Raw genomic sequence first — 12,071 nt, 5'->3', positions numbered from 1 at the left:
CACTGTTATGTAAAATTATAGTCTTGTCCCTGAATGTATAATATTACAGTTATTCCCTTGAACGTGATCTCTAACATTCTAACACACTTTCTAAATATTTTGAGATAGTGAGGTTGTATAAATTCATATTCTAAATTAATATAACCTGGAACCCTGAAAGCAGTATTAAAAATTAAACCCCACTTGATGTACCAAAACCTTTAACAAATTACGAGTACATAATCACAAATAGGACTTCAAGAAAACCTCAACCACACCACTCAATTATTATGGATAGAAGCATTTATGCACAAGAAATATTTGCAGCTCTACCTGTGGAAGATATCCACTGTAATATAATGCAAACAGTGCTGGAAAAACCTTGTTTCTAGCCAGCTCCCCAGTTGCTCCAATAACTGCAATGCAAAGAGATGGTGCACTACCACTTGGGCCAATTGGGGGTTCTAATTGTGTTGAACGTCCAACTTCCAGAGCACCCACATCTCTAGAATTAGAAGAAAGGTCATTGAGGCTAGACGTTCCTGCAAATAGGTAAATAATCGAGACTGACCCTCAAAATAAGTCCATTTAGTTTGGCCATCAAGATTCACTAGGAATTCTTTAACCATGATAAACATACCAGACCAAATGAACTGGTGACCATGGTCACTTTTTTTCCCTTTATGGATAGAAAAGATACAAAACGTAATAATATGACTACAAGAATTTATGCTTGTATACTCACTCCATTTGACAAGAGCCCTATAAACTTGGCACCAAATAAGAGAGCACGATGGTTTGTTAAGAACATCCAAGAAAACTGAATATGAATAATAATAAAGATAAATAATAATGAAAGAAACATATCAGAAACCAGAAATTTGATAATGGATAACATTGCATACTTGAAAGAACTAAAACAATTTGAGGAATCAAGATCAAATATTTAATAACCACATGCAAATGTTGGAAAACATGGAAAAGGATTTTAAGACAGAGACGCTCATCTGAAGTCAAACCTTGCAAGTCAGATAGGAATAAAAAAGTTACATTAAAATTACCTGGTTTAAGTTGTGATTCTCTTGTCTAAATTCTCAAAAAAAAAAGTTTAAATTTAAATAAAAAAAGACATCTCCATTTGCCAAACTTATCCTGAGAGATTGAGCTTCTCCAATTACCAAACTTATCCTGACAGATTGAGCACTTAGAGCTTACCTTTTATTTTTATAACTAATATCCACATACCCCCTTAAGCCCATGGTTCCATGTTTAAATTTCATTTACACAAATGATAAGCTCAACATTGGCTGGATCAGCCAAAATCAGAAAAATGAGCTTAATCTGACTTAGGTTATTTGTGCATTAATGAGGACAATTTACTCTTTTTAATGGCTTACACAAGGAAGCTCATATTTATATGTTACTGAATGAATTTTTATTTATTTAGAAAATCCTGCTACTATGTTCAACTTATATATTTTTTATTAGACGTGCCTATTAATAAGTACTCAAGTGAGGTACCTTTAGTTTTAACAAACAGTGGATTTCCTTGGTAACTTGATCAGATTACCCCATTACTCTGTCAATTCAATAGGTTGAACCAATTTGTGTATATATACCTTCATGTTTCTTCCTTTTAGATGTTATCCATATAATATTGAAATGACATGCATGATTATGAAGAAAGTAGTTCTACCTTTCTTATTTGTGCATGTTATGTTTTTCTTGGTGAATTTCATTAAGGTAAATAATTCAAATCATTTTGTTAATTCCAATTGTTGACTACTTTATTATCTCGTTCTTGTTCTAACAATCTTAAATATTTAATTAATATCACAAATTCGCAATTGCCACAATTGGAATTTGGATAGCAGATACATGGTAATTGTTCGTTGATCATTGATACTTGATATGCCAGTTTAGCTACTCATAAATTTTATGAATCTATAATCTATAGTTCAAATTTTTGGAAACCTATATACATGTTGAACTAATTATTTCTTTGATATCAAAGACATTTCTGGGATTAGATACAAGTTTTTTTATTATTCATATGATGCTTTTTACTATTTTTCTATTTAAAAAAAAGGAAAAGAAAATGAAAGAAGACCAAGTCGAGTCACTGGTCTTCAACTATGTTTAGAGTGTACATTTTCTAAAATCAGAAATCTGTCACCCACACTTCAACTAGCCTTGTCTATCTAAAACTTTTCTTAAGCTAAGAATTGGCAGACTGAGACTATGGGTGTGTTTGAATCCCTCTGATCTTGAGATCCGAGGGTCTGATCGGATTAGACTTTTCAGTGAATAAACTTTCCCTAGACTTTCATGGACATCTCGGATACACTATCGAGACTACTGCAATTACAATCTCATGTATCACAAAGGGGATTGTGCATCAAGGAAGCCTCCCATAATTGTTCTTAATCCAGCCTGCAAGTGAGTAGGTGATCCAGAGTTTCAAAGTTCCCGCTCAGGACATTTTCAAATTGGCATAAGTTAGCATCAGTCAATTCATAAGCAACAGCTGCTCGATTGCGTGGAGAGATTGTTGAGAAGTGTTTATAAGGGCTCGTGTTTATAAGGGCCTTTTGGGGTTTTTATATTATTGTCTCCTTATACGTTATTCTCTTATATACTATGGGTCTTTTTTGTAATTTGACACAGATGGTTAATCTCTATTTAAGTAGAGATTAAACCTAATATGAAGTAAGTTATTTTCGTGCGTTTCTATGGGAGTCAACTTCAACATGGTATCAGAGCATGGTGAGGTCCTTCTCGTTTGAAGCCTATTGACGTCTGCCCATCTTCTTCGACAACAACAGATCTGATCCCTATTGAAGCCTATTGACGTCTGAAGCCTATTGACGACTTCAACAGCGATTAGGCTTGTGCCCTAGCCTTCTACATCATCGATTGGGTGGAGGACGTCTCTCACAGAAGAATCAGATCTGATGTTGGGTCTCTGTCAGCCGAAGCATCATTAAAATAGATATGGTGTCGTGACAGAGATCTGGATCAGATCTGATCGTTGATGTTGATGTCGAAAAGTCACGATCGTTCTTCCTGTTGATGTCGAATAGTCACGATTGTTGAGGTTGGTGGAGTAAGTTCTGCGTGATTGTGGTATGTACCAGATCAGTTTTATTTAAAAAAATATATTGGACTCAACTAGGCAAGGTTGCCCTGGATAGTATAGTTTGGATTATGAATCAGTTGGTGGATCAATTCGTGTGGACAGTAAGAGCTGTGTTGTGGATATTTTTTTTAAGGGAGTTTTGGTTGGACGTGCTCTTTTACTCTTTTAAAGACAGTTTGGATTGCATCTGTCTATGCCTAATCTCTGTTAAAATATGTAATCTCATATAATATCTCATATGTAATCTCATAGACATGTAATGTTTTATCTCCTTTCTAGTTAGGATTTTTTGTTTAATTAATTCTAGTTAAAATACAACTAGAATTAGCCAAACCAGTCCATCATTGGACTGATTTGGCCTTTACCTTTTTGACTAGTCAAAAAGGTAAATCCAAAAAGAGTTGTTGGACTCCCCAAGAGCTCTATTAGAGCCGTTGGAGAGTCCAACAGCTCTCTTAAGGCTTCTCTCTACCTCTCTATAAATATGGGGCTATTCCCCTTATAAAGACTTACTCTTGTTTTGGGTTTTTATCTCAAATCAATAAAATTGTTTATTTTTCATTTTTATACCCGTTTCAGGTTGTGTGTATTCTTAAGTTCTCTTTGTGAACCTTTGTGGTTCTTATGGTGTATTTGTGAGAACTTGTTGAGAGACATTTGTTGTAGCGTATTTTTCACTTTCTTACATGGTATCAGAGCTAGGTTGGTGGATGTGTATTGGGAAGCGTGCCATGCAACTACTCTTCAAGAAAGTGAAGTCTCTTTAAAGGAGTGATCGTGTGTAGCCTTGAAGGGCGTGGAAGGCTACTTATTTTCGATCTTTGTGGTTAAAATATTCCTCTTCCCACTTGCTTTTTTTTTCCCCTCTCATTCCCAAGCTTGTAAAATGGATGACAATGATAATGTCACCATTAAGTGTAACGACCCCAACTCATCCCCTTTGAAAATGCGGAATTTTTTTTTTTTTTAAAACAGTGCAGAAAACTGTAATGAAATAAGCGGAAGAAACCAAGAATGCTAAAGCATTCACTATGTCCCACACGGACAAGTACAACAAGCACAAGAGAGAAAATCCACTAAGGGATATACAAAGGGCCTTATAAAAAGGCTACACACATGAAAAATAATATCACTATTATTGAAGAGGAGCTCTTAAGAGCAATACAACATACATGGGGGGTTCCCCCTATTTATAAGAAAAGGAGACCAAAGGGGCTCCCAATAGAGTCGTTGGGAGCCCCCAACGACTCCATTGTGGGGCCCCTTTTCGGTATCCAAAAAATACAAAATTAAAAATAAAAAGAAAAATAAAAAATAGTGAAATAAGAGAAACAAAATAAGTACCCCTATGGGGTACTTTGTGAAATGACCATAATACCCCTATCGAGTATTATGGTATTATTACATATGTTTTAACACCCCCCCTCAAACTTTACGGGGGAATGATCGAAAGTTTGCCAAGGAGAAACAGGAAGCGAGGAGCAGGCAGGGCTTTGGTGAAGAAATCAGCAAGTTGATATTATGAAGTGACATATGGCAGTGTTACTGTCCCACGAAGATATTCATCACGTCATAATGACAGTCCATTTCAATATGTTTCGTCCTCTCATGGAAAGTATGGTTGTTGGCAATGTAGATAGCACTTTTGTTGTCGCAACAAAGCTTCGAAGCCCCGGTAATTTCGACTCCCATATCTTGAAGAAGACTTCGAAGCCACACCAGCTCCATTGCAGTAGTTGCCATAGCCCTGTATTCTGCTTCAGTAGAAGACAATGAGACTTTCTGTTGTTTCTTGCACCTCCAAGCAATTAGCGAATCTCCTAGGAACACACAAAAGCCAGTAGTTGAGATTCGATCATTTGGGTTTCCTCCCCAGTCAGCATCAGTATAAGCTAGTAAATCTAAGGAAGAGATTGAGGATAGGAATAGCCCTTTAGTCAAAGTATTTTTAATATATCGAATGATCCGGAGCACAGCACTCATATGCACAGATGTAGGAGCATGCTGAAATTGGCTTGCAGAGTGCACAGCATGAGCAATATCGGGCCTGGTGATAGTCAGATAGGTGAGGGAGCCTATGAGTTGCCTGTAGGGCGTAGGATCATCCAGCAGAACTCCATCCTCCAGTCGTAGTTTAGCATTGATAACCTCGGGAGTCTCCACCTTTTTATCATCTGAAATCCCAGATTTGGAACATATGTCTGCAGCAAGCTTCATCTGTGACAATATATACCCTCGAGGAGAGTATGCAACTTCTATACCAAGAAAGTACCTAAGAAAACCCAGATCAGACATATCAAAATTATGTTTTAACATATTTTTAACTTTAAGAATACCGCTTTCATCATTGCCAATGATGATCATATCATCAACATAAAGCAGAAGGATGATGATACTATTACCTGCATTTTTAACAAAAAGAGCAGTGTCAGTATAACATGAGCGAAATCCCAATTGTAACATGATAGCACTAAATCTATCATACCAAGCCTTAGGGGCTTGTTTAAGACCATATAAGGCTTTTAATAACCGAAGGGTTTGACCTTGGTTAACACTGATTCCCGGCGGAGGGTCCATATATACTTCTTCATTCAACTGACCATTAAGAAAGGCATTTTTAACATCTAATTGGAATATAGGCCATTTCTTAGATGATGCTACCGCAATTAAAGTTCTAACGCTTGTCATGCGAGCCACGGGAGCAAAAGTCTCCTCATAATCGATGCCATATTCTTGTGAGTATCCCTTAGCAACTAATCTAGCTTTATAACGCTCTAGGGAACCATCACTTTTTGTTTTGACTTTGTAGACCCATCGACATCCTATAGCTTTCTTATTTGGAGGAAGGTGAACTATTTCCCAAGTTTTAGCTTTATTTAAAGCATCTAGTTCAACTTTCATTGCTTCAACCCAATGAGGTATACTTTTTGCTTGATTATAATGGGAGGGTTCATAGTAAGAATGCAAGGCTATTAGACAAGCTCTATATTTAGGTGAAAGAGTTTCATATGAGACAAACCTATTAGGAGGAATTGATTCTCTAGAAGAACGCCTAAGGGAGGTTTCTTCTAGGGGTTCATTAAGCCGCAAGAATTTTTCTAAAGCACTAATAGGTTGGGCTTCCTCACGCCGAGTGTATACTTGGAGATTGTCACCATTAGTTGGTGATACATCATTATCATGAGAATCATGAGTATTTTCTAAAATTTCCGGATGACTCAAAGAGTCATCATTTGAATCTTCTAAAAGATCATTGATAAACATATAATCAATTTCATTTGATTTTTCCAATATGTCAAATCCATTTTCATCTTCTAAAAAGGTTACATCTTTGGAGACAAATAACTTATTGTTTTTATGATCAAAGCATCTATAGCCTTTTTGATTTTCACCATATCCTAAAAATACACATTCTATTGCTTTAGGTGACAATTTATCTCTTTTATGTAAAAGAACAAAGCATTTACACCCAAAAATCCGAAGACGATTGTAGTCGGGTGTCATATTAAAAAGTTTTTCATAAGGAGAGATATTATTCAATTTTGAAGATGGCATCCTATTGATTAAATAGGTGGAGGTTAACACGGCTTCGGCCCAAAAATTTTTAGGAATATTTTTAGAAATGAGTAAGGATCTAGTGGTTTCCAAAATATGCCTATGTTTTCTTTCCGCTAGACCGTTTTGTTGAGGAGTTCTTGGGCAAGATTTTTGATGACAAATGTCATGTTGTTTTAGATATGATTGCAAATCATTTGATAAGTACTCTCCACCCGAATCGGATCTAAGAATGGATATTTGACTTTGAAATTGATTTTGAATTTTTGCATGGAATTCTTTAAAGAAGTTAAAAACTTCCGATTTAAAGTTAAGAAAATAAATTCATACATATCTAGTATAATCATCAATAAAAGTAACATAATATGAATAACCACCTTTAGATAGAACCGGAGATGGCCCCCAAACATCGGAATGCACCAATTCAAAAGGTCTTGTTGTCACAAAGGATCTAATAGGAAAAGGAGTAGACTTCATTTTGCCAAAAATGCAATCTTTGCAATTGATATCTTTTTCTTTACAAAACTTGTGTCCAAAAGGAAAAAGATACATTTTAGAGTAACTTGGATGTCCAAGCCTTTTATGCCAAGTTTCAATATTTTTGTCTTGGACATAAGTACAAAATGAGGCATTTGGAAGCATTAAATTATCCATAAAATAAAGGTCTCCCTTCCTATGGCCTTGCCCAATCCGCTTCCCGGACCGGAGATCCTGCACAAAGCACCCTTGGGATGAGAAAGATATTTCACATCCATGGTCGGCTATTTGAGAAACGGAAAAGAGGTTAAGATTTAATTTTGGAACTATTCTAACTTTTGGAACAAGGAAATTTTGAACATTTTTAGAATCAAGAGTTCCAACACCATTTATTTTGAGAAAAGTTCCATCGGCCGTAGAGACACAAGACATTTTTGAATTGGTGTGCACATTGGTTAATGCATTTTCATGAGGGGTCATGTGAAAAGAAGCTCCGAAATCTAAAATCCAAGAGTACGTACCGGGAGGTGATGATGAGGCAATGGCGGCACCGGAGGTGGAAGAAGTGACCTTTAAAATTTGTTGAAGAGCCAAGGAGATTTGTCCAAGAGTATCTTTGAGATCCCCGTTCTTGCCGTCATCTTCTTTGGTGGTGGATTCTTCAACGGAAGCCACCTTTGGCTTCAATGCCCCATTTAGCTTTGGGCAAACGGGTTTAATATGTCCCGGCTCATAACAATGGTGACATATAATCATTTTTCTTCCACCACTCCCTTGCTTACCAAAATGAGATGGTTTGTATGTTTTAACATGATTGCCGGGTTTAGATACGGCAAGAACTTCCTCTCTGCTTTTACCCATGCTATGCCTAGTCTCTTCTTGAGTAATCTCGGCAATAGCTTCTTCTAAAGGAGGAAACGTGGATCTATGGAGAAGTGAGGATCTCACTTGTTCAAATTCGGGACGAAGCCCAAATAAAAATTGAAACAATCTATCTTGTTCCATTTGTTTTTGTCTTAGAACCACATCCTCCATAGATACCCATTTAGGCTCTAAAAGAGCCAATTCATCCCACAAAGGATTTAGAGCACTATAGTAATCTTGTATGCTCATGTCACCTTGTTTTGTGGTTCTTACTTTTTCTTGCAAGAAATAAGCTCTTGCAAGATCCTTTTGGGTAAACATACCCTTCATAAAAAACCAAGCTTCATTTGCCCGGCGGAATTTTGCAATATTTGCACATACCTTAAGTTCGACATTATTCATAAACCATGCTAGGATTTTTGCATGGTTGCTCTCCCAATCTTCCATTTGATGATTATAATCTTCAATGGCCTTGAGACGAGCATCGCCTTCAAGTGCTTTCTCTTGATCTCCTTCCATCTTTGTGAGCTTAAGTTGGGGTTCCGGAACGGTTCCCATAACATAACCCCAAAGCTTCTTGCCTTTGAGATTATTCTCCATTGCGGATGCCCACATCATGTAATTTTTTCCATTGAGTTTGAATGATAGATCGATCTTGACTTCCATTGCTACACAATGAAGATGTGAGAAAGAAAGGAAGTAGAGAGAGACAAGATTTTACCTTTAGAAGATCTTATGGCTTTGATACCATGTAATGAAATAAGCGGAAGAAACCAAGAATGCTAAAGCATTCACTATGTCCCACACGGACAAGTACAACAAGCACAAGAGAGAAAATCCACTAAGGGATATACAAAGGGCCTTATAAAAAGGCTACACACATGAAAAATAATATCACTATTATTGAAGAGGAGCTCTCAAGAGCAATACAACATACATGGGGGGTTCCCCCTATTTATAAGAAAAGGAGACCAAAGGGGCTCCCAATAGAGTCGTTGGGAGCCCCCAACGGTCACATATGTGACCGTTGGGGGCCCCAACGACTCCATTGTGGGGCCCCTTTTCGGTATCCAAAAAATACAAAATTAAAAATAAAAAGAAAAATAAAAAATAGTGAAATAAGAGAAACAAAATAAGTACCCCTATGGGGTACTTTGTGAAATGACCATAATACCCCTATCGGGTATTATGGTATTATTACATATGTTTTAACAAAAACTTCCCAGAGACCCGGGGTCCTCACAGTTCCAATTCCAACTGGATAGCCACAAACCACAAAAGAACTTGCAATTAACATCCATAATCTAACCAATACCTTTATTCATGAATTAAGAACAAGTCTCAAAACAAAATGTTTGACTCAACAGAACGTAACGTAAACACTGATGACAATAAGCAAATAACAAGAACACTAGACTGAAAAACCAAAATAAAGAGTCACTCTGTCCACAAAGGAAACTGTCAAAACTCATTGTGACTCATGCGCCCTCACAGTAGCTGTCGACTTCACTGATCACCTGTTCCTGCGAAAAACCAATGAAGTAGGGTGTCAGAATCGAAATCCTGAGCACAGCTACTTCTTAATAAAACGAGTGAGGCAATGAGTTAAGATCAGATATCATGCAACAATTGAGGGAAAATACATACAAGACAGTTTCTAGCATTTAGGGAATTTATTCATGCAACAATCATAAATACTAAACATGCAGAGACAGTAAAGCAGCAGCATGTACTAAAACTTCAGCATGCAACAAGAAATAAACATTCAACACTTATCATCATGTAATGATTAAGGAAACCATTAAAGTATGCATGCTCTAATGCATAATAGGAAAATACATGTCTTTTGTGCAATGCATGAATCATTTTATTATCTTCCATTAAGTCTTTTGTTTTCTTATGCATGCCCTATTAAATGTATACAGCTTTAAGTTTCTCTTTTTTAATTACCGTTGCCCGCGGATACACCAAACGGGTACAAACCCCGAGGTCAAGTTAGGTTCCCAGGGTAGCTTAGCACACAATTTGTATTTTATTATTGGGTCCCAACTTAGCCCTCGACCGAATCACCTTCGGAACATTAGACCTCCACATCTAATGTCGGGGACACCAGGGACACCCCACGCCCACAAGTGTCGCTTCCTTGGTACCAAAAACAAAGTTGTGTCAAACACATCACTCCCGGATAAAGTGGCGGACTCTCCCTAAAACCGTGGCCAGAAGAAGCAACCTAAATATCGAGTTCAGGGGACCAAATTAAGCACACGGAGTTTTGTATCCTTACAGTCTCCCCAAGATCGGATTTCCAAGATCCCCATTCTCCAGATGGGTGATCCCAGAAGGTATATTACACTGTGCTTTATTATTACTTTTTATTAAAAATTAATTTCTTAAGTTTTGCAACATCATATGCAAAAAGAAAGATAAAAGCTCGCATCTTCCTCGCGAGAGCCATCACAGGGCTCCGGCCTGTGGAAGCATATAGAACAGTGCAATAAGGCTGAAATATTAATAAAGTATGATCTTTGCAATGCATTGAAACGAGTAAGGGAAAACATTTCCACAGTTCGGGTTTACCAAACCCTCGATGATTCATTTTGATCACCGAAGCACTAATGCAAGAATCATAATCATATGTAATGTATGCAGTGGTATTAACATGCCTGCAAGGTATAGTCATATATGTACCAATTTAATCCATTGACAATGAACATGAAATATGACATTCCCATATGCCAATTGAACAACCCACGTTATACCCCTTTTCCTGGGCATATGCATAGTATGCGCATGAATGCATCTTTATGCAATTATTACCACATATGCTTCTAACCATGATTCGTATTGAGATGGACAAAGGAGCATTCATGTATTTATGTATATGCAATAACACACGTCAAATTCATCAATGTGTAAGCATGTTCCAACAGACATGTAAACCACCTCAACTCCTAACATAAAGAGAAATAAAAATTATAGGTACATAATTCATGCTCAAAATTTATCATGCATCAAGAAATTAGAATTTCAACTTTACTAATCACACAACCAGGCCCTGTTTTCATATGCTAACAACCTATGTTACCAACATGACACGATTACCAACATTAGAGAAATTTTGCAATTAACAACCCAGCCCAGCCGACCCTGTCGGCTGGGTCCAACAGCATGTACACAGGCCCAGTTTGGGCCTGTGCATGCTGTCAAAAGAACGACAGCATACCTGTTACGAAAAACATGATTTTTGATTAATGCATATATATATATATATATATATATATATATATATATTTTTTTTTTTTTATACAGCCATGCCCAGTCGAGCCGACCTTGCTGGCTGGGCTCAACAGCGTATACACAGGTCCAGTGTGGGCCTGTGTATACTGTCAACACAACAGCATGCAAAAGCTTTTGCAAAACTGCCTACAGAATTAATTCATATGTTTTTTTTTCAAAGTCACCTAGCCCAGCCGACCCTACCGGTTGGGTCTGACAGCATATCCACAGGCCCAGTTTGGGCCTGTGTATGCTGTCAGGAAACCACCGCACCATTTTTTTTCTTTTTTGATAACAACTAGGCATAACCCCTTTTAGTCTCAGGTTTAATTAAATGTCCAAACTGATTAAGCTTTAACAATTTCTAAACAACAATCACAATTTCAATACATTATTTAGTTACTAAGACATATCAGAGTTAAACACTGGATGACATATAAATTTATTCGACCAATTTGAGTTCAAATAACTGATTCATATCAGCATAACAAATCTGATGTAAACTTCATTAAACCCCCCCCCCCCAAAACTCCACATCAATATATATATATAGCCTTAACCAGAAATTCAAAACCAATTTAATTACATGCTTTGGAATACACCCTGTTAAGGAAATCTGAAAATTTAGGGAACACTACATGTATCAAAGAGAAGATTTCGAACAAACGGCCCAACTAAAACTGGGTCTAGCACACAGCCAGACCCACCCAGCCGACCCAGTTGGTTGGGTCTGGTACACAGCCCAGCCGACTGCATGCCTGGGCCCAAAGTGGAAACCGTG

The 12,071-nt window shown here is 37.2% G+C and overlaps 1 protein-coding gene across 2 annotated transcripts in view; it reads right to left on the bottom strand.

The window, feature by feature from the left end:
- LOC149826752 (inactive glucose-6-phosphate 1-dehydrogenase 4, chloroplastic-like) overlaps positions 1-12,071 on the bottom strand; it is a 107,850-nt gene that overhangs the window by 74,104 nt on the left and 21,675 nt on the right. For both annotated transcript variants that reach the window (XM_090018961.1, XM_090018962.1), the window contains exon 3: positions 313-521. In XM_090018961.1, the coding sequence (XP_089875087.1) occupies positions 313-521 (209 nt within the window). The remainder of the gene's footprint in view (positions 1-312; positions 522-12,071) is intronic.

This window comes from Nuphar pumila, chromosome 10, assembly GCF_984573655.1.
Source record: "Nuphar pumila chromosome 10, dmNupPumi1.hap1.1, whole genome shotgun sequence".
In the NCBI taxonomy this organism is placed as follows: Eukaryota; Viridiplantae; Streptophyta; class Magnoliopsida; order Nymphaeales; family Nymphaeaceae; genus Nuphar; species Nuphar pumila.
This window is presented reverse-complemented; position numbering and strand designations above follow the sequence as displayed.